Genomic DNA, 25,879 nt, shown 5'->3' with positions numbered 1-25,879 from the left:
GTGAGCTCAGTCTTGTGACTGGCCCGAGCGCTGGGAGCCGCCGCGGCAGCGGGCACGTTGCTGCTGCGGGTCCGCCTGGCTGGGGGCGCCTGGGCTCCGTTCCCCCCGCGGATGCGCTGGGTGCGGGGGCGGCTGGCTTGGCGGAGAGACCCTCGCTAGCGGCTCGCTTCCCCCGCTCCGGCCGGGGGGCGGCACAGGGAAAGTTGGGCGCCGGGGCGCTGCCTCCTCTCCCCCCGCGGGGTCTCTGCGCTGCTCCCCCCCCACCCCGCCGCGCCCCAGCATGGACAACAAGCCTCTTCTGCAGGAGCGGCCCCCCGCCTACACCCCGGCCTCGCAGGGGGGCGACTTCGGACAGAGCAACTACGGGGCCATCCCCCCTCCTCAGCCGGGCTTCCAGCCTCCTCCGCCCTACCCCTACCCCAGCGCTGCTGCCGCCGCCGCCCCTGCAGGTGGGTCGCTGTCCGGGCGAGGCCCGGAGCTGGGCGGTGGTGCCAAGGCCCTGTTTTAAGTGTTAAGCGGCGTGCCCCTGGCTCCGGCCCGGGAAGGGTGGGGATGTGAGACGCAAAACAAACTTTGCGGAACTCTGCGAGGCGCAGCGTGCAAGCCCCGCCGCGGTGGGCTTGGTGTGTCGCTCCACTCCGGCGGGGGGTGTGTGTGTGTGGGGGGGTCTTTCTGGCGGCTGTTGCCGTGTGCGAGTGAAAAACTAACGTGGAAAGGGGAAATGTGTTACTAAAGCTTTGCAAGCAAATCCTCCCTCTTCCCTTCCTCTCCCCGCCAATGAAACGAGTCATGATAAGCCCGGGAATTGCCGTGCAGAAGAAGGCAAGTCTGCAGAAGCCTCTCTCTCGTTGGCTGGGCTTGCAAGTCGAACAAGCTCTTCTGTTGAAATCGAGTTAAATATCCTACATTGGCCATGCCAATAGAAGGGCTGGTTGCTGGAGACACTAGCTATCTTGGAAAAAGTTTTGTGGCATGTCATACCAAAACCTAGCTGCTTGTGTATGAAACCATGGCATTGGGCTGTAGCAGGAGAAATTCACAGTCGCTTTGCTAAACGGTTGTGTGCCACTTCCCCGTAAAAACCGTATGTTTGCCCTCAGTGACTTGGTTAATACTCAAGCTGGAGTAGAAAACAAGTTGGTCAGGAGTGCCAGATGTTATAAAAGCTGCTCTCTTCTTCCCTCTTAAGACTGATTGTAGGGCACAATGTGTGTCCTCTTTTATTTACCAAGCTGTATTTGTGTTCTGCTGTCATTAACTGCTGAGATACTGTATTGCCATTATTTTGAAGAGGGATGGAATTATCAGGACTTCATACAAAGATGCACACATTAACACTTGGCATTTGACTTCCTCTTCCCAAAGCTACAATTTACCATGCACACATTCCCTCTGTTCCTCTGATTAAATGCGATGTTTTCTAATGTAAATCTCCCTGGAACTGAGTGTAACCCCTTCTGTTGACTATGAAATTAGCATGACTTGGATCCAGTTAAAGAAACAAAACTAGACTACAGTATTGGCAATTTCTCAGTGGAAATTCTCCCTATCCCCACCCCCCCAACATTTGAGGAAAAACTAGTGCGTCAAGTAGGTACTTAACCCCAGGTCCTGTAAAGACTCAAGCATATACTTCATGCATTGTGAGTAGTCCCAAGTGACTTCAATAGGTCTATTCACAGTGCATAAAGTTAAGTACGTGCCTTCAGGCCTGGGACCATAGACATTTGATTACCATTTACTCAGTCACAGCACGCTCACCCCCAAAAAAACCAAGAATTATTTTTGACTTTTTCTTTGCTAGTACACTTAATGGATTTCCTGTGATTCCGTAAATTAAATGTTTTTTGCCCTTATTCATTAAGAAACTCCCCAAAACATCACTACTTGGCTGGTGTAAGGCACCTCATTGTCTGATGTCATAATAGCCCAGTTTCTCTATATGGCAGGATATGTCATTGCATAGCCTCTTGCTAAACAACAAGCTTGTAATTGTTGTCGTTGCATTTCTGAGGCTTCTGTAGTAATGATTTGTAAAATAGTTTATGCTTTCTAAATATAGTTGTTAGAACACGCACAAGCTTGCTGGCTGGGTTGGGTCTTCCAAGCAATTTCATTTATCAGTTTTCAAGATTTCTCATCCATTTCCTTAGTTCTACCTCTTTCTCTCCACTCCTGCTATTGTATATTAGTCACAGTTTAACTAATGTGGAAGTTTTCAGCCTGGCAGCCAGAGAAACACTGCATCCTGTCTCCACCAGTTTGGATGCCTAAAACTAAAAATTGTGACCTTTTTGTTCAGTTAAACTGTTTTTTCATCCTCTTCTCCAGTAACATTAAAACAAAATCTTTGAAGTTAATTATTAGCCTTATGTACATTTTAGACTGTGAAATTGTATTAGGTATTCAGGCCTATGAAACAATTTTGCAAAGACGTGCTAATTAGCATGTCCTCTTCAGAAGGATTTGTTTTAACTCTATCTCTGATTCAAGTTCTGGTATGTGTCCTCCCAAGTCCTGAGGAATACACCTTTGGGGCCACAGTCTTGTCTCATACAATGAATTTTTTTAAGTGTCTTATTCAGATTACAGTTCTGTTGCTTTGTTTATGTTAAGCAGATCTTGGGCCATATCTAGAGACTTCTGTTGACATAGTATGTTGGCCCCTGGATGCGGGGGTGGGAAGGAAGAGGAAAGAAGAGATGCTGTGCTGTTATAAACCCTTAGTGTAGGAGTGGGCAAACTTTTTGGCCCGAGGGCCACATCAGGGTTGTGAAACTGTATGGAGGGCTGGGTAGGGAAGGCTCTGCCTCCCCAAACAGCCTGACCCCTATCCACCCCCTCCCACTTCCTGACCTCTTACTGCCTCCCTCAAACCTCTGATCCAGTCAACCCTGCTCCCTGTCCCCTGACTGCCCCGACCCCTATCCACCCTTCTGCCCCCCGAAACTCCCATGCCTATCCAACCCCCCCCAACAGGCCCCCTGGGACTCCCTCGCCTATCCAACTGCCCCCTTACCATGCTGCTCAGAGCAGCAGGAGCTTGCAGCCACCCCGCCTGGCCGGAGCCAGCCATGATGCCGCGCTGCCTGGCAGGAATGGCAGGCCAGACCACAGGCAGCATAGCAAGCTGAGGCTGCGGGGGGGAACGATAGCAAGGGAGGGGCCGGGGGCTAGCCTCTCCAGCCAAGAGCTCAGGGGCCAGGCAGGACGGTCCTGCGGGCTGTAGTTTGCCCACCTCTGCTACACCTTTGTGTAGGCATGGTAAAGCCAGCAAAATTGTGCTTTTGCTTATATAGTTTTTGTTGGGGAGGGGGTTAGTGGCTGGAATAAGCTATAAAGTACAGTTTTGCTGGTATAAGATATGTACACACCAAGAGCTCTTTGCCATTATAGTTATACTATACCAGCAAAGTGCTTCTACTGTAGAATTGACCCTATGATACCAAGTGTCTTTCTGTTGTGGAAAATGAAATCTACCTTCCCAAGTTACCATTGTCTAAGGAATCATTGTGTCCTTTACCTGTTTTTTTTTTTAAAAAAAAAAAACACTTTATGACGAAAGGTTCACTTGCATTTCTGTTTGTTCTAGGATATGCTGCACCACCACCACAGCATAACTATCCTAATATGTACACCATCATTCAACAGCCAGCTACCACCACCTCCGTTGTAGTGGTTGGAGGTTGCCCTGCCTGCAGGTACAGTTCTCTCCAGTTGTTTTTCAGCGTTTTAAAATAAATTACAGATCTCTGGCCTTGAAACCATAAACATCTTGGTTTTAAATATCAAAATGAAATTAGTTGAATATTTATATATAAAGTAGTGGTGGGATGTTGTCAGTCATCCAATTCAGCCGTAACACTGGAATGAAACTTACTGTGTTTGGTGATGACCATAGTCCCTTTTGTCACTTACCCTTGCCATAGAAAGGACTCCTACATGATATCCACATGTGGGATCCTAGTCAGCTCTGTTGATTTTTCCTTCTCTAGGTTGATGAAGAAAACCTGGGATTTTTCCTTCCCTTTTACTTACTTAAACTATGGCTGAAGTAATGGGCAGTGCTCTCTTGGCAGGGGTGGTTTCTTGTTTGTATTGGTACAATATTGATGATTCTAGGAGTGTGGAAGTCTGCTTGCTGCGGAAGAGTTGTCAGATTAAAAACATAGGGGGCTTGCAGCAAGGTGTTAATCCAAGATAGAGCCTGGGAGTCAGAAAAGATTAATTGCAAGTTCCTCCACTAATTAATAAGACCAAACGCCCTTTTTATTATTATTTATTATTAAACCACTGTTCTTCACTGAAGAGAAGTTAGGATGCTCTAAAGAAAAGGATAGAGAATACTGGACATATGCCACCATATACATTCATTATGCTTCCTCTCCTGGAATTCCGCATTCTGTTCTGGTCAGCCCAGCTCCAAAAGACTATGAGAGGGGGCATATTCACAACAGGTGATGAGATCAGATCATTTCTGAGGTAAATCCTGGGCTTTCTTTATGATCTTTATAACACTTGCAGCTGTGGGGTGCTGAGCTCCTTCAACTTCCACTGAAGTGCATGAGAGCTGTACTTACAGGATCTTGCCCAGGAGCAGCACCTTGCAGGATTGGGCCTTTATTCAGAGATCTATGCTTAGGAGATGGACCCATCAGAATAGCACAAGTGGTATCAAGCACTGTTGTGCTAGAGTAATGCTCTAATGAGTCTCAACACAGTAATGAGATGATATGAATGAAGCATCCTCTGGCCTTTGTGGAACGGAATTGTACTGTGAGGAGTCAGAGCCTGCCTTCTAAGTCTGACCTCTTCCTAGAAAGGTGGGTCCAAAAGATGGAGGCTCTTAGAATGCTGTGTAAGGGCTGATGCTGTTGAACTGCATCAGTTTAGAGTGAAATTGTAACAGCTAGATAAAGTCAGGCTAGATATTAAATGCACATCTTTAACAGTGAAGGTAACTAACCATTGGACTGCTTAGTTGGGAACGTACGTGGTGCATTCTGTCACTCCAAGTTCTTAAATCAAGATGGGAGGTCTTATTAAAAAATGTTCTAACTTAACCAGAAAATAAAGCTTGATAGAATGTCACTTAGTAATTCCTCTGTCCTTTCCTGTATAGGAAGTCAGACAAGAATGATCACAATGGTCCCCTCATGCCTTAAAACCTGTAAATCTGAAAGGGAATTTAACATGAAAATAGTGAATCTTCTGCACTAGATTAAACATCAATGGCCTCTTACAGATTTTTATACAGTTCTTGTTTCTCTTTCTGTTGGTAACTCGCTCAGCATGGTATGGAAGATTCCTTGAAAGCTTCAGATCTGAAAATGTAACCTCTAGCGGAAAATCCCTCTCTAGGCAGTGGAACTTACTTGAACACCACCCTTGTGCTGAGCATTGCTCCGACTTTTGGAGGTGATCATTGTTTGGTCCAGATGTGTGGTATACTGGTTGGTGGTGCAGATTTGATAAAATGAAGCAGTCTGAGCCTTGCAGAAATCAGTGTTAAGTTTTTGCTTAAATAGAGTCCCTCTTCTAAAGTGTCTACTTGCCTCTCTGATGGACACATCCAATGTTCAGCATGCTGCTTTTCCACTGTCTGATTATTCTCTACAGAGGATAGGAGCAAGAAATTTTAGCTTAGTCTCCTCTGAGGTAGGATCCTGAGAGTCCCTTTCCCTCAACTCCTCAGGCTCTGTTTCAGCCCACAAAAATGACTGGGTTGAGAGGGAGAATATATTTACTCCAAGATACAATGATTACTCTACAGGGCCCTTTTTAGCTTCTGTAAGAGGCATACTCAATTGTAGGAAGTGAACCGTTGGGACCAGTAACTGTAGCCCCAGATAGGCTGATGCCATGTCAGCACCTTCTTGGCCTTTTTTTAATGAAGTGCTTGAACTGCTATAGTGTTCCTGGCATCAGAAGTGGTAAAAGCTGTGTAAGTGTATGAAAGGGCAGTAGAATACAAAACCTTAACTACTCCTGCTTTGACCGGCTGTGGGATTGATAGTCTTGTATTGGGATCTCTTCAGAAAAGAGGATGGTTGTGTGCAGGGAGAAGGAATGGAAGCTCAGTCCATTCTGGGAAGCATGGAACTTCCACCATGAGACATAAGTGATGCTCTCTTGTCTGAATCATCTCTGCCTTTAGCTAATTTGGGAGAAGAGTTTTTAATCCTTCACTTTTCAAGGACTGCGCAGCAATGTTATTCCTAGGCCTGAAAAATGTATTCACAGAGATGTTGTCTAAGCCAGTGGTTCTCAACTTTTCCAGACTACTGTACACCTTTCAGGAGGCTGATTTGTCTTGTGTACCCCAAATTTCACCTCCCTTAAACTACTAGCTTACAAAACAAGACCTAAAAATACAGAAGTGTCACAGCACACTTACTGAAAAATTGCTTGCTTTCTCATTTTTACCATATAAGTACAAAATCGTGACCCCCCCCCCCCCCCCCACCGGTTGAGAAACACTGAGATAGCATATAGAGCAGTATAAACAAGTAATGGTCTGTATGAAATTTTAGTTTGTACGGACTTTACTTGTGCTTTTCATGTAACCTGTTGTAAAACTAGGCAAATACCTAGATGAGTTGACATACCCCCTGGAAGACCTCTGCGTACTCCCAGGGGTATGCATACCCCTTTTTGAGAACCACTGGTCTAAGTTGATATGTCTTGGTCTTTCCTTGGTCCTTGAAGATGTTTGGCCCAGTTGCATCTTTTCGGTATCCTAAAGATAGCATAAATCGGCAACAACCAAGTACTGTAGCATATGATGGGTTGGAGAAAGAACCACAAGATCATGATGCTAAGATGAACTGTGCTTTAATACCCTTGGCTGTATTGTTTGACTCAGACTCTAGACAGGAGAAACTGCCACTGATTTTGTTATGTTTAGTACTTTTAGATTTTTCCCTGCAATAGCTGTGAATCTGAGTGTAAAACTGGTGTTACAGGAGTGTAAATGTGCTCTGATTAATCCAGTAATCTAGTTAGGATGTGGCTTTGGATATTTCACCCATTTTTGATAGTGACTTTCTTAGGAAATCTCATAGTGGGTCCACTAATCTTTGTGGGGTTTCCCAGATACTGAACTGTGTGTATTGTGATACACTTGGTACGCTGACTCTGTGCTTGTACTAGCACTACAAATTGGGTTATTGAGGCTCTAGAGACTAGCTTTAAATGCCCTCATTTTGCAGATTTAAGACCCACACTTATGCATTTTAGCTGATTGTAACTTGTCTGAATGGGAGGGGATGTTGTATCCCATGTGTGTTCATATATTGCACTGTATAGGATGTGGGTAACTAATATAAAATGGTTTAAGGCAATTTTTTTAAAATAAACCATAAATTGTAAATATAAAACCCAAACTCCACAAAGCTAGCTTTCCTTTCATGACACTAAGTTGTGTTGCCGGAAAGGTCCTGCCATGTTAAGAGACAGACAAAATTATTAATGTTTGTGGATTTGTCTTGCTTGCAGCTGGTGGGTAGGGGAACATAATTTATGATGAGGGTTCTCACTATCATGAGATGAACTAGCATCTTCAGGCATAGCTGTGGGATATAACTTTTTCATCACGGTGTGGGTGTATATGTGTAAATGCTGCTTATCCAAACAAACAAAAGTTGCTCCTACCCAGAACATTGCACTGTCAGAAGCCAGACTTCAGCAAGATCAGATACATACAGTACTTGCCTGCTGTCTGGATATATTTTGAGATCGTATTCTACTTACTGCCACAAGTCTTACTATCCTGAGTGATTATCATAGCATGATGCATTAGCTGCAGGAAGGAAGGACTAAAGGCTGAAATTGTGAAACATGGGTATCTAAAACTAGGCACCTCTCAATAAAAGTGCCCAGACCTTAGAGGTGATCAACATAAGTAGTGTACCCAACTGGCCATAATGTGGTGTGTTATACTTTTTAAAATCTGAAATACTGCCACCTTGTGATGGGGATACAGATGCTATTTCCAAACAGTGAGGTAACTCTTGTGCATTTCATCTCTCACCTTGGCATGGTAGGTCATTCTTTAGTTAGATCTTCAGCAGGATCCAGTGCTTGTGAAGCAATGCAGAACCATTAGTTGCTCAGCACTGACACTGCAATGCTTATGCTCGTTTCCTAATGCAATGATGGTAGTGCCTAGAGACCACCTTCCCCTTGTGTTAGGCACTGTGTAGGCATAACTGTCTTTCTTCTCCTGTCCTCCCCACCACAACCCCAATATCTAGAACATTAATGAATACTGAGCAGCATGTGTCGTTCTTGGGAATCTGTTGTCAATTAAATCATTTACTGCTTGCAAATGAAATAATGTTCAAGGGATACTGTCAATCTGGTCCTGCCTTTAAACCATTTTATATCCCCAAGAACCGCTTGAACCCTTAAAGCTGCAAACTTCACCAATCTAGCTTCTTGCCATGCAGTCACTCATTGGCCCTAACTAAGAAATGCCTGTCTACGTTGCTCCTTGGACAGTGTGCTCCGCGGCATGGGTAGGCAGACAAGCAGTAGCTCTGTTTTGAACTAGCGCACAAAAAATAGCATTGTGGCAGCTTGGGCTAGCTGCCAGAGCACAAACCCACCTGATTCCCCTGGATGTATGCTCAAGCAGCTAGCCTGGGCTGCCACCCATGCTCTTGCGATCACACCGCAATTTTTAGCGCACTAGCTCAAGCAGAGCTAGTGTGTGTCTGTCTGCTTGAAGTTAGAGGTACCTTCCCAGCTGCAGTATAGACATAGCCTTAAATACTCTTCAGTTTCTCTACTTTCTTGGTGCTGCAGTGTTTGGTTGGGACAAACTGAAGGGAATTTATTTCTTTTTAAAACAAATTTTAAGAAAACCAATGCAAGTAATTTTTCTTGGCCTAATGTTTGCAAATGCTTGCTTGTTTTTTAAATCTGGGCCAGTAGGGGATTCTCTTGGTGGCGTAGAGCTGGGGTTGCCAGCTGTAAACTGCCACCTTGCATTCCTGGGTACAGTGACAGTGAAAGATGTGTGGCTAGAGTACTGCTGTAATCACTCACTACTTAGTGAAATGGCCACTTGGGAGCTGTTGCAATTGGGCAAAAATTTGTGCAGCCTTGAGGGCTGCTTTAGGATTGGGGGATGAGGTAAAGTGGTATTCAAACTGTATTAATCCTCTTCTTTGCTCCCCGACTCCCTGGCCTGTATAGGCTTGTCTGGACTGAAGGATATTGTCCCTTAGGTTTTGGCCCCTTTCACCCAAGATTTCCCTTAGGTTCACCCAACCTTTCCCTTAGGTTTTGTTGCCCCTTTCACCCAAGTGCCTCCTTCCTGAGAGAAAGAATAATGAAATTGTACAAAATGGCATCTGATTGTGAATAAACTCAAGATTCCAGGCTTTTCTGCACGTTTAACATCAGAAAGGACCCACTTTTGTCGCATATCTAAGGAAACTCTATGAATGAAGACTGTAAATGCGTCCCTTTTTCCCCTCAGCAAAAATGCATTTATTTAGATTTAACACAGACTTTCAAAAAAGTGAAAATAGCTATTAAGTAGAAAAATAGGAGCATAAATTTTTTTCTCACATCAGTCCTTTGCTACATTTTGTGGCAAATGTGAATTTCACGTATGCAGTGACTATGTTGAGGTTGGCAATAATCATGTTATTGCACCTTGTAGGAAGTGAAGTCCCTTTTGGAATTCTATTTAAGATTGATGCTGTAACCAGGAACCCAGTAGGAATAGGAGCTGGTGACAGAAGTTGCTGCAAAAACAAGATCCAAATGTGATTGAAAACTAAGTAGCTCACTAAACTGTATTGCATAGCATGCAGTAAAAATGTGCTGTGTTGTGTACACAAATTGCAGAGACCGAATTCATCCCTGTTAAGGGTTAGCAGTGGTGCTCTGCTGTAGTTTGATGGCTGGAGAGGTTAGGACAAGGAACGCGCTAAAGCATTATGTAAACTCAAGTAAAAAACCTTGATATGGCAAATCTAGCAGTTGCCTTAAACCTGTCATTTGGAGTTGCTGTTCATGACGCAGTTGTCCACCTGGATATTTAAAGTCTTTCTCAATTCTCTAAGAAAACTGCACCAAACACATGCCACTGGTAGAAGCAAGCCTGTTTCCTGAGTGTAGAAAAGAATACAAGGGGGATGCTAGCGCTCAGTAGGTTCACAAAAGACAGCTGAGCACAGATATTTCTGTATTTCCTGCTAGGATATTCATCCTCCTAGGACTGTCTGGTTTGAGAGAAATAAATTTAAACAATTAGATCTCTTGCTAATAAAAATGATTTTCAGACATCTGTCTTGTTAATTGCATGAGTGCATCACTTAATAGGCATTTTATAAAATGCCTCAGAAATTTAGGTCCCAGCCTGTAGTGTAGATGAATTCTTCCTTTGTTCAGTCTGAGCTGATGGAGAAGTTGCTGCAATACATTTTATCCAGGTGTCTAATTGGTGCAGTGTGCACAGGCTTTACCACTGTGGTAATGGGAGCTTGTGGTAAGGAAGAACAGAGCTTTTCACCCACTGGATACGCTTATGAATCTTGCTCAGGACAAAAGTGACCAAAGATCATCCAAGTTTGATGGCTGTACACAGGCTAGGTGAAATGAATAGCTAAATCTCAGGCCTGTTCCTAGCAGGCAGGTATCCATCTTGCAAAGATTGTGCTGTCTAATTGGCCCACTTATTGGCAGTCTCTGTTATGAGGCCAAGGAGTTACAGGGGTGGGGATTGACATTATAGAGGTGGCCTATCTAGAAGGGGGCTCAGCTGTGTCAAAAATCACAATTTTTTGTTTTCAGTACTCAGGATATTCCCTAAAGTATGGGGAAGCCTAGGTAGCACTATCTGTTACAAACTCAGATATTTTGACTGATTAAAATATTCAGCCTAAAAGTGCCAAGTGTGTGTTAAATTGTAGTAACTTTTGTGTACTTGGAATCTTTGATCAGGGCAGCTCTGGCTCTTACAATGTGTTTAAGATGTTAATGTTCAGAGACTTTTTTCTTTCAAGCTAACATATTTATCAAATGGTTAATCATTCTCCTCAACGAGCCTTTGAAACTAAATTACTTTTCCGAACCGAATGAGCAGGTGTAGTGTAGCTTAAATGTGAGACTCTGCTGTAGTATAAATCTTCCCTTTTTATTTTTAGACCCTAGGAGTAGTGTCGTTTTTTAAACCACATTAAAGCTGATTATGCTGTAGGACAAAAATTACTTTTGGCTGGATTAATCTTCAGATTGAGTACAGTAACTCTCTCTGTAATTTATTATCTAAGGTGAAGAATAACTTACTGACTAAGGAACGGACTAAAATAGTGGTGTTCTGTAACTCCTTTTAAAAGTAGCTTCCCCTTCTAAACGTAGTAACAGGCTAAGAAAAGACAGTTTGCCTAGGCATGTTCCATCTCTGATTAGGAGATGACCTGAACTAATAAATGCCATGTCAAGTGTCCATGTAGTCAGAATATCACTACAGATAAGCTTCTGTTGTGGGAATTGATCCTGAAATAATGGTGTTATGAGGAAGTCCTCGCAGCATGGTGTGCTCCAGTATGTTCCCCAAATGGTAGAGTGCCACATGCAACTGGTTTAATTTATAATCCATGTTTCCTCTTTGTCCCTGGCACTTATGTCTTGCTCTCTCACTGATTGGTTTGTCCCTGTGTCTGATGTCTGGCATGGATCAATGAATGTTTCATTATTGGTAAAAGGTTGTACTGGGCATTTTGCGCTGCCAAAAAATGGCCTCCAAATAACTTTCATGTAGGGGAGAAGGAAGCTTAAAACAACTTCTACTTACTGCATCAAGGACATCTGCTTAGTAGCAGAACTGGACTATAGGAGCTGATTCTTAAGAAGATTAATTGTAATAGCTTAGACTGCAGCCATCAACTCTGAAGTTTGTAGCTGTTTAGGGCTGACCAGAAATACCCTGATTAGTCCTGCTTATGTATTGGTTTAATCGTAGTGTCTGGTTTTTAAGGCTAGCTCAGAATTAGGCTGCTTATTCCCTTTATAATTAAAGGTAATGGCACACAGGTCACAGAGGGGGTGGATGCATGAGTGAGTGAGGGGGGGAGAGAGGGAGAATACATTTATAATTAGCAAAGTGTAGGGAACCAGGAAACTGACATTTCCTGTAATGAAACAGAAAATGCATATATAGGGGATGGGGACAATGAATGTGTGTGAAATCCAAAGATGGCATTAGTGTCATGCTAAGAATGCACAGTCAGGAAATGTCAGAACCTTAAACATAGTGTGTAATAAATTTTCAAAAGTCATTTTATTTATTGACTCCTATAATGGAGCTCAACATTCTGTTCTCCAGAGGATGCATGCTTGTCCCCTAAAATTGAAGCACCCCAATGCAACAGTCTTTCTAGACAATGTAGGGGCATATCATAGGCCATAAAGTTAGTGTGTGTGATAAGTTGCACAGTTAACCAGGAGGGAAATAGTGAACAGTTGTCTGACTTCCAGAAGTCCTGAGCCAGCTGCTGTTGACTTCAGGGTTGGTGAGTGCTTAGTACTTCTATAAATCTGGTCAGATCATGTGTAAGTACACAAATATCTCTAACTTCAAGCACCTAGGCTTGCAGTTTTTGGCCCTCTATTTCTGTGTTCCCTCTTTCCCCTTCCCTGTAAGCTTTGTCCAAATAGCTGTGGGTTGCCTGTCTTAATATTTGACACATTAGCTGACTCTCCTCCCAAAAGATGTTCCTTCCAGCTTTGTGTATGTGACAATTACAACACTCTTTACTAGTTGTAATTAAGGAACTGGAACAGAATTGGATTACAGTAGTGGGAGTCAAAGGGCACTGGACCCACGGCAAAGATGTCACAGTGAAAGGGCTAACATTGTACACAGACCTTTCCTCCTGTTATGTGTCAGGAGATGGATGTTAAACTCCACTCCTCCTTCCAAGAAATGTGCTGTTGAGTTCCTAATCCCTAGTCATACAGTTTCTCTCATCTGTGTCCTGTCTCATAGACACTGTTTCTTAAAGCTGACTGCTAATGGCCGTGCTAGCGTAGTCCTGATATTGGCATCTTAACTACAGCACTCCAACCTACTCACAGCCAGTCTGGCCAATGCTCAGATGTGTCAGTGTCTTGCTGTTGTTAATGCTGTTGGGACTGCAATGGTGGGAAATCTTAAGTCTTGTGTAGACAAGGCCCTTTATGTTTTAAAATAAACAAAAACAACCCTGCTGTGAAGTGCAGGAGGCTGCATTCTGCTGCTGTTGAGTAACACCTTCTGTGACTTCAATTAGGCTGCAGCAGGCCAGTTCTGTAGCACTGTGCAAGTGCAGCAGTTGCATTTGTTAATTACTCCATTTTAAACTTCCTGCTTACAATAAAAGGGCAGTCTGTCCCTTTTACCCCCCCCCCCCCCCCCGGTCTTGGGCAAAACCACAAGGTCTGAAGGGTTCTTTAGAGGGACTCTTTTTAGAGATGTCTGTTGTCCACCTGGAATGCACTCTTGGTGTGGATGTGCACTGGATGATTTTTTGCCCAGCAGCAATGTTGGGGTTGTGCCTGTGCCCTAGGTATCTTCTTATCCTCCCTCTTCTCCCCACCCCCTGCTCCCCAGTGGAATGAAGGGCAAAGAACAGGCCCAACCATTCCTCAGTTCCTCTGGGATTCTGTATTGGCGAAGGAATTGGACTCAGTAGTAGTGGGGAAGAAGGCTGGGTAGTGGAATCCATGTGGGTGACCTTATCTCTAAGAGCCACTCTTGCTCTAAGGGAAGCAACTGTATTTACTTCTTCCAGTGATTGTTCACGCGGATTCCACCCTTGCTGACTTAACAAGCAGTTGTCTGTTTGCTTGGAGGTGGATAGTAGGAGTTCTGATTTACACAACGGCTGCAGGACAGCCTTACCAAAATGGCCATCTGATCTAGTCTAGAAGTAGACTGAGCTTCACAAGCTGTCCTACTAATTTCAGAAATAGGGATATTCTCAAATTGACTACAGAGGCTGCCTGAGCTCTGACTTGGCTAGCTCATAACATTCTTTTGATGATCTCTGTGAGAATATTGCCTGACCTTTTAACTCTATCAGCAGAGACCACAAACAGAGGCTCTCGGTGTACTCCTGAATGATGGTGCTGTTGGTGTAGTAAGGGCACTGTCCTATTACCTTTAACTGTATGAAGTTTGGCTTCCTCTGGACTTGAATAAGGCTTGGGGAAGAAAAACTGGGAGATGAAAAAATTGGTTAATATGGAACTTGAGGCAATAACTTAGATCAGGCCTGACAGTGAACCACTCCTTACGAAACACAGTAAAAGGGGAGCTCTCCACCTCCCCACCCCAAGGGTCTGAATCTTTTTTTAACCTTCCAGCTGCTATAATGGCTACTAAAAAGGCAGCCTTTGTTAATGGGTGGGATAGGGAACAAGTTGCTAAGGGCTCAAAGGGCCTTTCAACCCTGTTAACACTGTACTGAGGTTCCAAGAAAGAAGGGGCTCCCAAACTGGAGAGGGGGTGGGGAAGCGAGGGACATGAATGAGTCCCTTAAAGAATCTAGCCACTGTAGGGTGAAAAAACAGTGTGGCCTGGGGTAGGTGAGTAATGTGCAGATATCACTGCTAGATGGACCCTATGGAACTAATAAAGCCTAGATTGTTGCATAGACCAATATTGCTGAGGTTGGTGTCGAGAGACAAATGGTGCTGAGATGCCCAAACAGAAAACGGTTTTCTTTTAGCTTTGTAAGTCTGTTTCATTGAGGCTTTCCTGCTTTAGAGCAGAATGTTCTGAACTTCAGCTGAACAGCTTCTTTTGGTAGACGGCAGCCAGCCAGCATCCAGGCTGTCAGATGCAACAATGCTGAGACTGGGTCTAGGATCTGACTGTTCTCTGAGGTTGTTGGACAGAGTAGGCAAAGTGATCGGGGGCTGTGTTGAGAGGTTAGCAGCCAGGGCTCCCAGGGATTGCCAAGGAGTCGGAGGTTGGTAGCCCAGGCTTGCTGGAGGCCTTGGCTCACTGGGACTGGAGGGAGGATTGAGCCTTAGCTATGTCTGTCTCTTTGCACCAAAGCAAGCTTCCATGCAGTGCTTCTGAGTCTGCTTGGAAAAAGAGGGGCTGATGGAGCAGTGGTCAGGGATTTGCCCTTCACCTGAATAAAAAAGCACACATCATGCCCATTGAGGGGCATGTTGTAAATCTAGCTTCTGCCATAAAGGTGTGAGTCCTGCTACTCTGGGGTAAGGGCTGGGGCAGGATTCTAAACCTACTAACGAACTATGGAAAATTATTAAAAAAAGGAAAAATTAAAACCCAACTGGAAAACTAGGTGTAAACCTGCCCTCAGAGTCAGCAATTTAAAGGCCGCAGCAGCACAGCTGTAGCGCTTCAGTGAAGCCGTTACCTGTGCTGACCAGAGGACTCCTGTTGGCATAGGTACTCCACCTCCACGAGAGGCAGCAGCTATGTCGACAGGACGGGAGAAGCTCTCCTGTTGTAGTGCTGTCTACGCAGGGGGTGAGGTCGCTATAACTACGGTGTGGATTTTTTCACACCCCTGAGATTTAGCTCTACAGATGTAAGTTTGCAGTGCAGACCTGGCCTGAGTTATAGAGAAGCGGGCAGATGCTGCAATGGTTTGGTCTCATTGCCATGGGCAGGAAGAAGGAACTGGGGGATTTCTGTACCTGCACTGCACTTTGTGCCCTTGGGTTGGGGCAGCCAAGCACGAGGCACTGCGGGGGCAGGTGTAGCCCCACCAGATGCCACAGGCTAAAAGATTGGCGTGGCACATGTGCCCCAAGGGTGAATCTGTGTGGGCTACCACTTGAGGGATCACCTTTCCTTCTCACTCTGTTCCCAGGGAGGAAGTGCACTTAGGGGTGTGATGCTAGGAATGCCCCAAATAATTACTGCTAGCATTACCTCTACTGTGGAAATTTTTTTACTGTGACTGGGTCAGTCAGCTCTTATGTCATGAGTGCTTTCCAGGTGCTGATGTTGAATAACTTAAATGTTCTTTTTTCAGTGTAGCAGCCGTGTTAGTCTGTATCCGCAAAAAGAAAAGGAGTACTTGTGGCACTTTAAAGACTAACAAATTTATTTGAGCATAAGCTTTCGTGAGCTACACCCTGATTCAGTGGAAAAACACTAAAGGCATCCGATGAAGTGAACTGTAGCTCACAAAAGCTTATGCTCAAATAAATTTTAGTCTCTAAGGTGCCACAAGTCCTCCTTTTTAAAATGTTCTTGACATTTTAGGTTAGGCACATTGTGCTGCCTAAATGCCCCTGGGTTGTAATGCAGTTTGTGAGGTGAGGGGGATGGCTTTTTCCTAAGCTATTCAAGAAACTAAACTTCAGTAGACCCTGTAGGCAACAGAAGAATTGCTTGTGGACTCTGCATTTTTTAGCTCCCCCTCCTCTTTCATTCCATTAGTTTAACTTATACAATAGGTGCTTGTGATTGCTCTTTTTCATTAGTGAAACCACACAGTTCAGCACACTGGCTCCTTGCCTGTCAAATAATGCTTTGACACTACATCAAGGCCACTCCTTTTGGCTTTCTTTGTGCAAGGGAGTCCAAGAGGACACACCTTGTTAAATCAAGTAAGTGCAGTTGCTAAACCTAGGTTATAATTTCAATCTATTTAGTGAAACTGTCCAATTTACTGTTTCCTAAATCTGAAAGTTCAAGGCTTTGGCTGAGATTTTCAGAAGTGATGTCATTTTTTTTTGGATGCTTGGAGAGAACACTCTGTATTAAAGCCAAGCACTAGAACTGAAAATCCTTATTCTCATTCTCTGCTGCTGACCTCAATAGGAAACTAGCTATAGAAAGAAAAGCACTAAACCAAAGACTGACTATAAACCAAAAAAGCACATCCAGTGTGGGAGAAAGTGCAACTTCAACGTGGCCCACCCAAGGGACATGCATCTGGGCTGGGTGGAAAACAGCAACAGACAGGTCCCCACCCAGGCATTCCTATGGCAAGTTGATAATGGGGATAGGAACAGGAAGCCCGTTCTGAGCACCTGGATTTTTCTAATAGGTCAGTAGCAGAAACCATTGTTGTTAATCCATGCATCTTTGAGACTTATTCCTGTAATTTGTAAAGCCTGCACGTGGGTCTCTAAGATAATAGCCCTGTGTGTATTTGGGCTTTTTAATCAGCATCTCCCAAGCTGAAGTGCTGCTGATGAAAAACCTAATTGATCACACATGCAAAACTATGAATCTTTTCTTCCGTGGTAATAAGTCTGTCTCTGTGTCGTCCCACAGTGATGGTAAAGCTACATGCCAGCATTCACACTTTTTTTTTTTTTGTAGTCAGAACCCTATGTGATCGATGTCCATAGTCTTTTTTGCATATGACTTGTAATCCTCTTCTTTCTGTAGAGTGTGTGTGTTCCACATCCTCTTCCCAGAGCAGATCTGTGACCATTTTAGGGAGTGTGCAGACAGTTACAGGAAGCAGACGTACCAAAAGCTTTACAGTAGCATGAAGCAATAGCTTATTTGAATGTGGCTGGCTTCACTGCTGACTGTATTAGCAGCTATGGAGTACTTGCAGGATCATGTTGCTGTTGGGATGGGGAGATTGCTGTGTGCTCCTGCGTGCTCTCTTTCAGGGCCCAGTGAAAGACTGAGCTGAGTTATGTATTGCAGGGAGACAGGACCTTTTTCTAGCTTGACTTTTCATTCAAGAAGTGATGCTTGAAATCTGCCTATCTTCATTGCACTCTTTCCTGGCTATTTCTGGCCTGTCTAGATAATACTAATTATGTTCCTTAGTAAAATGCTCTGGGATTGATTGGATAAAATTTCCAAACATCATTTGTTCCCATTTTAAAGAGAAACTGAAGCACAGAGCCTGTGTCCAAGGTCACACTGAGTGAGTGGCAGATCTAGAAATGGAAACCAGATTTCCTGGAGTCAGGGCAGCATTCATGAGGTTGATTCCTACTAAAGAGCTATAGTAGAGGCTATTCCATAGTGCCCTTCAGGGGCAACGGAAGGCTTTGGTGTCTGGCAGTATAGATCTGAATGTCACCAGCCATGAGGGGAAATGTGTGGGTTTTTTTTTTTTTTTTTTTGGTTCGTTTGTTTTTTGTGTGGTGTGGCCTGGGCATTCTTGATAGCTTTCAGAGCTTCCAAACTGTGATGAGGACACCTTTATTAAACTCTGCTTTGTCTAGTGGGGATTCCATATCTCTTCTGTGAAGTAGGATGAGCTTTCATGGTGCGATAATACAGAGATTGGAGGTTGGACATAGGCAAGCTGAATTAAGTGGTTCCTAATTTAACTTGGTATATTCTATTGTTGATTAGAACGGTCTCTTGGTTTCCTTCAGAGGTAATAAAGGCTTGTGAGAGCTCCTTCAGCCTAGCTGTCTATGTATGACTTGTGCTCTACTTTCCGGTCTTCATACTTAATCTCTGTGTCTGATCTATGGCGTGCATCTGGGAGTGGGTTTGCTCGCCACTGGATTGCAAAGCTTTAGTGGTTGTAGTGTTTAGACTGTCAAGTGTGGGGTGGTACTTTCCATAGCATCTTGCAAACTCGCTTGGTCTCTGAGCTTTTGGGGATGTGCCATCCTGGTTGGTCTAGTTTCCAAATGGGAGCAATGAACACTAATTTCTGTTGTAAAAGTTGGTGGCCCGTTTGGGACGGGGACAGATACTTGCCCTTCTCCCACTCCAAGCAGTTTAGGACCAGGATGAAGATGAATTGCAGCTGTGTGAATGGGGATGGGCAAACGTTTTGGCCTGAGGGCCACATCTGGGTATGGAAATGGTATGGCAGGCCATGAACGCTCATGAAATTGAGGGTGAGGGCTGTGGCTTGGGGTGCGGGCTCTGGGGTGGGGCTGCAGATGAGGGGTTTGGGGTGCAGGAGGGTGCTCTCGCCTGGGGCCGGGGGTTGGAGTGTGGGAGGAGGCACAGGCTCCAGGCGGCACTTACCTCAAGCAGGACTTGGAAGCAGCAGCATGTCTCCCCTCTGCCTTCTACCTGGAGGCATGACCAGGAACCTCTGCAAGCTGCCCCATCCGCAGGCGCCGCCTCCACAGCTCCTGGATACAGTGGCATGTCCCTCCTCTGGCTCCTACATGGAGGCGTGCTGTTGGCCAGGTGGCTCTGTGTGCTGCCCCATCTGCAGGCACCGTCCCTGCAGCTCCCATTGGCCATGGTTCCTGGCCAATGGGAGCTGCAGGGGCGGTGCTTGGGGTGGGAGCAGCATGCTACGCGCAGGACTGGAGGGGGGGATATGTCACTGCTTCCAGGAACCACATGAAGCCACGGTACACGAAGAGCTGGGTAAGCCTCAGACCCCGCTCCCTGGCTGGAGCGCCAGAGTGGGGCAAACCCCAGAGCCCGCTCCCCAGCAGGAGCTCGAGGGCCAGATTAAAATGTCTGGCAGGTCATAATTTGCCCACCCCTGGGCTGGAGACTACTTGAACTAACCCTATGGTTTGTGGAGTGGGTATGAGGGCTTGAGCCTGTATCGTTAATTAACCAAACAAGTATTCAGTTTTCTAGGATGATCGTTTAAGTTCTAGTTCTAGGTTGAACAGCAATACTTTAAACTATGATTGGAAGATGGAAGAGCTATTAGGTGCCTGTACAACATGGTGGATTAATGCTTAACCTTTGTCTGAAGATTCTAAATTGATTGTCTTTCCTTTTTGCATTGGAAGCTGGAGGAATATGCTGGCATGGTGTAGCTGACTTTTAGGCTTGAAGTGTGCTAGGATGGGCCAAAGGAAGATTAACAATACCCAGTAACAACCCAATCCCTGTTTTTCCCCTTTGGAATTTTGCTGCAGTTTAGAAAAGTGTAAATGCATTGGAAGGAAGCTTGGACACAAATTGCTCTTTGTGCCATTGGAAAATCTTCCCCTAAAGGAATTATGTACAAAACTGTTAATTTAAGAAAAATGACTTCAGTACTGCTTCTAACTGTGATATCTCCTTGTCATTTGACTTTCTTCCAGGCAGGAAGATCACATGTCTTAAATAGCAAATTTAGATTTGTTTTTTTGCAAAACCAAAGCAAATCTTGAAAAACATCCTTGTCGATCAGCTGACTACTTAGGAACTAAATACTGAAACCTCATGTGGTCATGTGCAATTTACTAAGAATATTTTCACTAGGACTGAATTGCCGGGACTGTAGGATTTGAAGAGTGGCAAGGTATAAAAATATTTAATAAAAATTTCAACAAAGTGCTTGTGTCCAGTGGCAGGATCAATTAAAAAATAATTTTGATTTAAAATTTGAAAAACATTTTAAATTAGAATTGCACGTTGCCAAATTGGATGTTGAGTACTCATTTCTTTAGTTTCCTCTGAGGTGGGAGGGTCCCAGAGTTCAGGCTGCAGTCCAAGCCAAAACATCTACACTGCAGTTCAACAGGCCTGAGCCTGAGTCAACTGGCACAGGCCAGCTGTGGGGTTTTAATTGCAGTGTAGACATTCCTAAGGGCACATCTGCACAGTGTCAGCTATGAAAGTTAAATTAAATCACTTAAGCCTCCTTGATAATCCCACCTTTCAGTACCTAAACAGGGGTTCAGGAGCCCAATTCTGGTGCTACTATTTTTGCATATTTTATCCTGTGTGTATTTGGAATTGAGAAAAGTTCACAATAACTAATATTGAATGGTTAATATTTCATTAACACTGAAGCAACTTGCTTTTGAGGTGACAGATTTTATGCCACTAAATTTTTTTTAACAAAAGTACAGTTTGTCCCTGATGCTATAAATATACATATGTTTAACTAAGCAGGTAAATAGACATGTAACTTTACTCACAGGAATAGTTCCACTGATTTCAAATTGGACTATTTGAGGCCTCAATGAGTCGGTAGTAAAGTTAAGAATGTATACAAGAAGTGTTTATCGTGTCAGAACTTTTAACTAGCTACATTTTTGTTTTATGTAGAATAGTCTGGTAAATTAAAATAAGGTCCTACTAATGGTACTGGTGTTGTGTTTTTTTTAAATTATAATGTAGATTAAAATTTATAACGAACTAAAGTTGCGATTAGCACACTTTCAAATTAACTTTACAAAGCCTCAACTTGAGTTAAAATTTAAAAAAAATATATTTTAAATCACTTCACTGTTACATATGCTAAACTGTGATATGTTTAAGGCTTTATTTACATATGTGAACCATAAGCCTCCCTAAAACAAAGAGGGAAAGAGCATCTGACTAAGCTTTCTGATACTGTGCAATTTCATTTTGTTTGGGAAGACCTTTTTAGGGATGACAGCTGGACTGCTCACACTGGCCTGAAACTTTTGCATAAATTATTTTGGATGATGGTTTTTATAGCTGGTCACATAGGGTGGTGGACACTGGTGCCTTGTTAGCTATCAAAGCAACAGTTTAAAGCCAAACTGTAATGAAACTCTGCACTGAACAAATAAACACCTGGCACAAGCTGCTTTAAAATCAACATGTTACAGCAGAATTGTTTTGATAGTATCTGCTCTAAATGAATTGTGCGCTTAGTCACATGCTGCTTTTTAATAATGCCCCTAATTATGCAAAGATTTAAGCATGTGCATAACTTTAGGCCCCACTACTCATGTGTATGTAAGTCTTTGCAAGCCTGGGGCCTACACTTGTTTCTCATTTTAGTTGCCCTGCATTGATTATGATTGTTCCTGAGCAGCAACTTGACCTCTTCTCGAGTATAACTGTTTACACTTTCTCTGGCTTTGTTATGGCAATGTCTAATCCATATCTTTAAATCAGTTCAGTTTGATTAAGAGTCTGGCATGCAGGCAAGCTTCCCACCCACATCCCCACTCTACCCCACTAATGTCACTTACCTCGAATTAGCCCTCATGGATCAATTGCACTAACCTTCTTTGGGGAGGAAAGAAGGTTGTATGGCTAAGGTATTGGACTGGGACTGGCGAGATGGAGGCTCAATTCTGTGGATCTGCCATGAATTTACTGTTTGACCTGGAGCAAGTTACTTAAGGGGAGATTTTTTTTCAAAGGCACAAATGGCAGTTAAGAACATAACTACCATTTTGTGACTGAAATCTCCCCCTTAATCTCTGCTTCAGTTCCTGATCCGTAAAATAGAGATCTGCCTTTTCCCACCCCTTGTCTGTGTATTATGAGCCCTCTGGGCAGAACTCTATATGCGTACACGGTCTGCCACAATGAGGCCCCCCCAGTAGGACATTCCTGACCAACACACGGGTCTGTTCTCGTCTTGCTTCTGAGATACTGTTGCGTAAGTGCAAAACATGTAATAAGTACACCCTATCCTGGAAACTTGTGTGCTGCAATGCCTATGAGAATTTTTTTCAGCTAGTGATGGTTAGGTTGAGGGATAGATGACAATACTTGACTCTAACAAAATCCAAATGTATGGATTTGATTGCCTCCATGCTGTTTGTCGCTTACTCGAAGCTCTGTAGAGGAGGAATCTTGCCCCTTTGTATAGTTCGTAGCACTGTAGGGCCCTGATCAGGTTGGCTGTTTGAGAGATGCTCCAGCAGTTTTTAAAAGGAATTATTCTGGGGGAGTTTTAGGGCCTGTGTTATACAGGTCTGACTAGATGATCACAATGGTCCCTTCTGGCCTTGGAGTCCAGGAGTCTGTGGTTGGTTTATGGGTTCTATTGCAATATAAATATATTTAATTACACGCAAAGTATATTCAAAGAGTATTAAGGTTGCAAAGTCACGCGCTCATAAATTAGGAAATGCCAGAACTGAGGCTGCCTGTGCAAACTTAATCTGGTCTCTTTGTGCTCCTGCATTATGATAGATTTTGTTAATTAGATGACGACTGTTTTTTCCACAGGACCCCTGCTTTATTCAGTGCAGAGGATGGACAGTGTTGAAATAATGAGCAGCTAGTCAATTTTTTTTCCCCCTCATTCAGTAGATGGCCCCATGCCTTGTTTACTGCACTCTACTCAAACCTGGCTCGGAAGACTGAATTATTAATTTCTTCATGGATTTTTTTCCCATGGTGCTCACCCCTATGTTATCCGAGTACTTCATGAACTATTTTTCACAAATCTCTTAGATGAGGGGGTTTTAATCCCCATTTTATAGATAGGAAACTGAGGCACAGAAAGATTACGGTCAAACATTTCGAGTAATTTTGGGTGAGACACCTAGAATTTGTTCTCTCCTCCCCTCTCCCCCCCAGTGTACTTAACATTATAGAGCCAGGGTTCTCAACCTCTTTCTTTCTGAGGCCATCCCAACATGCTCTTAAACTCCATGGCCCACCTGTACCCAAACTGTTTTTCTGCATATAAAAGCCAGGGCTAGCATTGGGGGGTAGCAAGCAGGGCAATTTCCCAGGGGCCCTGCAAAGTTAAGTTGATCAAGGTTTGGCTTCAGCCCCAGGTGGCAGGGCTTTGGTTTTCTGACCTGGGCCCCAGTGAGTCTAATACTGGCCCTGAAACCTGCTCGTGGCCCCTCAGGAGGGCCCAGACCCCTGGTTGAGAACCACTGTTATAGAGTCAGGCACAGCTCTCATTGGCTTGCAGCTGTGAGTGCTCAGCGTTTCTACAATTCAGACCGTAGGCTCTGAAGGCCAGCACTGTAAAAAGTTTGGCTTAAGTGACTTGCCCAGCATCACACAGGAATGCAATGGTAGAGAGAGAATCCAGGTCAGCATGCAACTTTAACCATCAGAATATTCTCTCTTCTCTTCTGTGATCACCTGCCTCCTTCACTGCACACCTTCCAACTTCCTCAGTAAGTGAGGCAGGGAGTCTATGGACAACCACCTCCTTTATACAACTGATACATCCCCAGAGCAATGTTTCCTGTGCACTGAAGGAGGCTGGGGTCCTGTGGAAAAAAGTGTGTTGTAATAAGACTATTACAAGGCATACTGATAGGAAGCCCAAAATACAGTTACACAAACAGGAAATGCCAGCATTAACCTTAACTTTAAATGCTTGATATTTTTTTTTTCAACCTTACAGTTCTTTGTATACACAACTACATTCAATTCCCTAGCTCTGAAGCAAACTGGAAAAAAAACAAATTCCATTGTATTGCACCATTTTGACACACATGGTTCATTACCAGGGTTGAAGCTCTAGATTCACCTCACAGACCTCTGCCAATTGAGCAAATGGAGTAACAGATAACAGTAGTAGCTTTGTGGAACAGCACTGGAGGGGGATAAGATACCTTGCCGGTGGCTTTTACAGATATTCGCTAACAGCAGAGGAATGGTAAGACTTGGGAATCTTGGCTTCCATGGGGAGTGTGTTGTAGTGGGCATAGACTCTTCTGTCCATTTCTCCAAAGCTTGATCCCTTTTGTCCTGTCCCATCTTTTTCCCCTCCTCTGGCTCCTTGTCCCAATGTCCTTACCCATCCAGTCCAGTTTTCCCTCTGCATCCATGCTCCTTATCTGTTCTTTCCCCACCCTGTTTTCCTCCTTAGCTCTCAATTCCACTCTCCTCTCCTTCAGTTCCCAGTCTACCATTTCCCTCCTTGGCTCCAAGCCCTGTCAGCCTCCAGTTCTCGTCTTCCCCAGGTTCCTTGTCCCAGTCGTCTTCTACTTCTTCCCTCCCCCGGTCTGGCAATTGCAGGCATCCTGAAGGGCAAGGAAACAGCTGCTTAGGCCTAGGCTGGAGCATGCCCAGTGTGGACAGAATATTTGGGGACTGTCGCTGCAAAGGTCTAGCAAGTTTCTACTAACCACATGAAAACTGCAGGTTTTTTCCTTTTTTTTTTTTTTTTTTCCCCTCCAAAGGTTGGTAACTTGGTCAAAATTGGGCAGATTTTCAAAAGGCTGGCAACAGGCACATCCTTAGCACAAAGGCAATCCAGTGTCAAATGTCAGGTTCCTGCTCCAAAACATGAGAATGCTATAGCTTCTCAAAGAAAAGGTCCTCCAGAATTTAACATGGGGAAAACTTATTTTTCCTTGTTCACAGGAACAGCTGAACCATTTTGGCTGAAATTTCCCAGAACAAGTCAACCTCAAGCAGACACCTGACATGTAAAATTTCAGCTCAGAGAGTTAATTTGGCCAATTTATAAGCAACTGAAAACACTTCTTATAAACTGCAGGAAAACTTTAACAGGAAGAGCTGCCAGCTGTGCCTACAGTGTCAGCAGGACTTTTGTGACTTAACTCTTTTTCTTTCCTCCTACAGAGTTGGTGTATTGGAGGACACCTTCACCTGTCTTGGTGTCTTGTGTGCCATCGTATTCTTTCCCATTGGAATTCTGTTTTGTCTTGCTCTGAGGCAACGAAGATGTCCTAACTGTGGGGCAACTTTTGGTTAAGGGATCAACCTGAACAGGCTTATGGAGGCCACATCTATTGTAGTACTTGTTTCTAATGTAAATGTCATGTACAATCACTTTATTTGATTATGCTACAGACCTGTTATGTAAAGTGTAATGAAATTATAGTCTTGCATGTGATAAACTTAATCAGTTTTATGAGCATGTGCATTGCAAAACATGAAAACCCTCCATGTTGAATGGCATCTTTAAACTTAAATAAAACTGCTTCTCTTTTTGCAATCTTCACAATTTGTGGCAAGGCTGAATCTTGATCAAACTATTCTTTCATGTCAGCTGGTTCTGTGTATGCACACTTTCAGCATGTACCTTTTTGTTTAAAAAAGGTTAATCACTAATGTCCTTGGTGTTAATAGGCAGATTAAAAACCATAAACTTTGTATGCATACAGTCATCATACTAGCTGCAGTGTTGTGAAATTCCAGAGGTTTAAAGTAAGAGAAATCTAGAAAGTAGCGATTCTAATCATAGAAGTGATCTATTGTTCTGGAGACTATTGGGGCAGCTTGGGACTGAGGACCAGTGCTGGTCAACGTTTTTTTTCAAATTTTTGAAAAGGGTGGAGGGAA

General features: G+C 43.9%; 1 protein-coding gene across 1 annotated transcript; it reads left to right on the top strand.

Annotated features, from left to right (window-relative positions):
* Positions 1 to 25,541, top strand: BRI3 (brain protein I3). The gene is made up of 3 exons (XM_048866180.2): positions 1 to 449; positions 3,593 to 3,701; positions 25,157 to 25,541. The coding sequence occupies exons 1-3, from the start codon at positions 281 to 283 to the stop codon at positions 25,287 to 25,289; spliced, it is 411 nt and encodes a 136-aa protein (XP_048722137.2). The 5' UTR covers positions 1 to 280; the 3' UTR covers positions 25,290 to 25,541.
* Positions 25,542 to 25,879: the final 338 nt, after the last annotated feature.

Source organism: Caretta caretta, chromosome 10 (genome assembly GCF_965140235.1).
Source record: "Caretta caretta isolate rCarCar2 chromosome 10, rCarCar1.hap1, whole genome shotgun sequence".
Taxonomy (NCBI): Eukaryota; Metazoa; Chordata; order Testudines; family Cheloniidae; genus Caretta; species Caretta caretta.
Note: the sequence above shows the minus strand (reverse complement) of the source record. Positions and strands in the feature narration are given on the sequence as shown.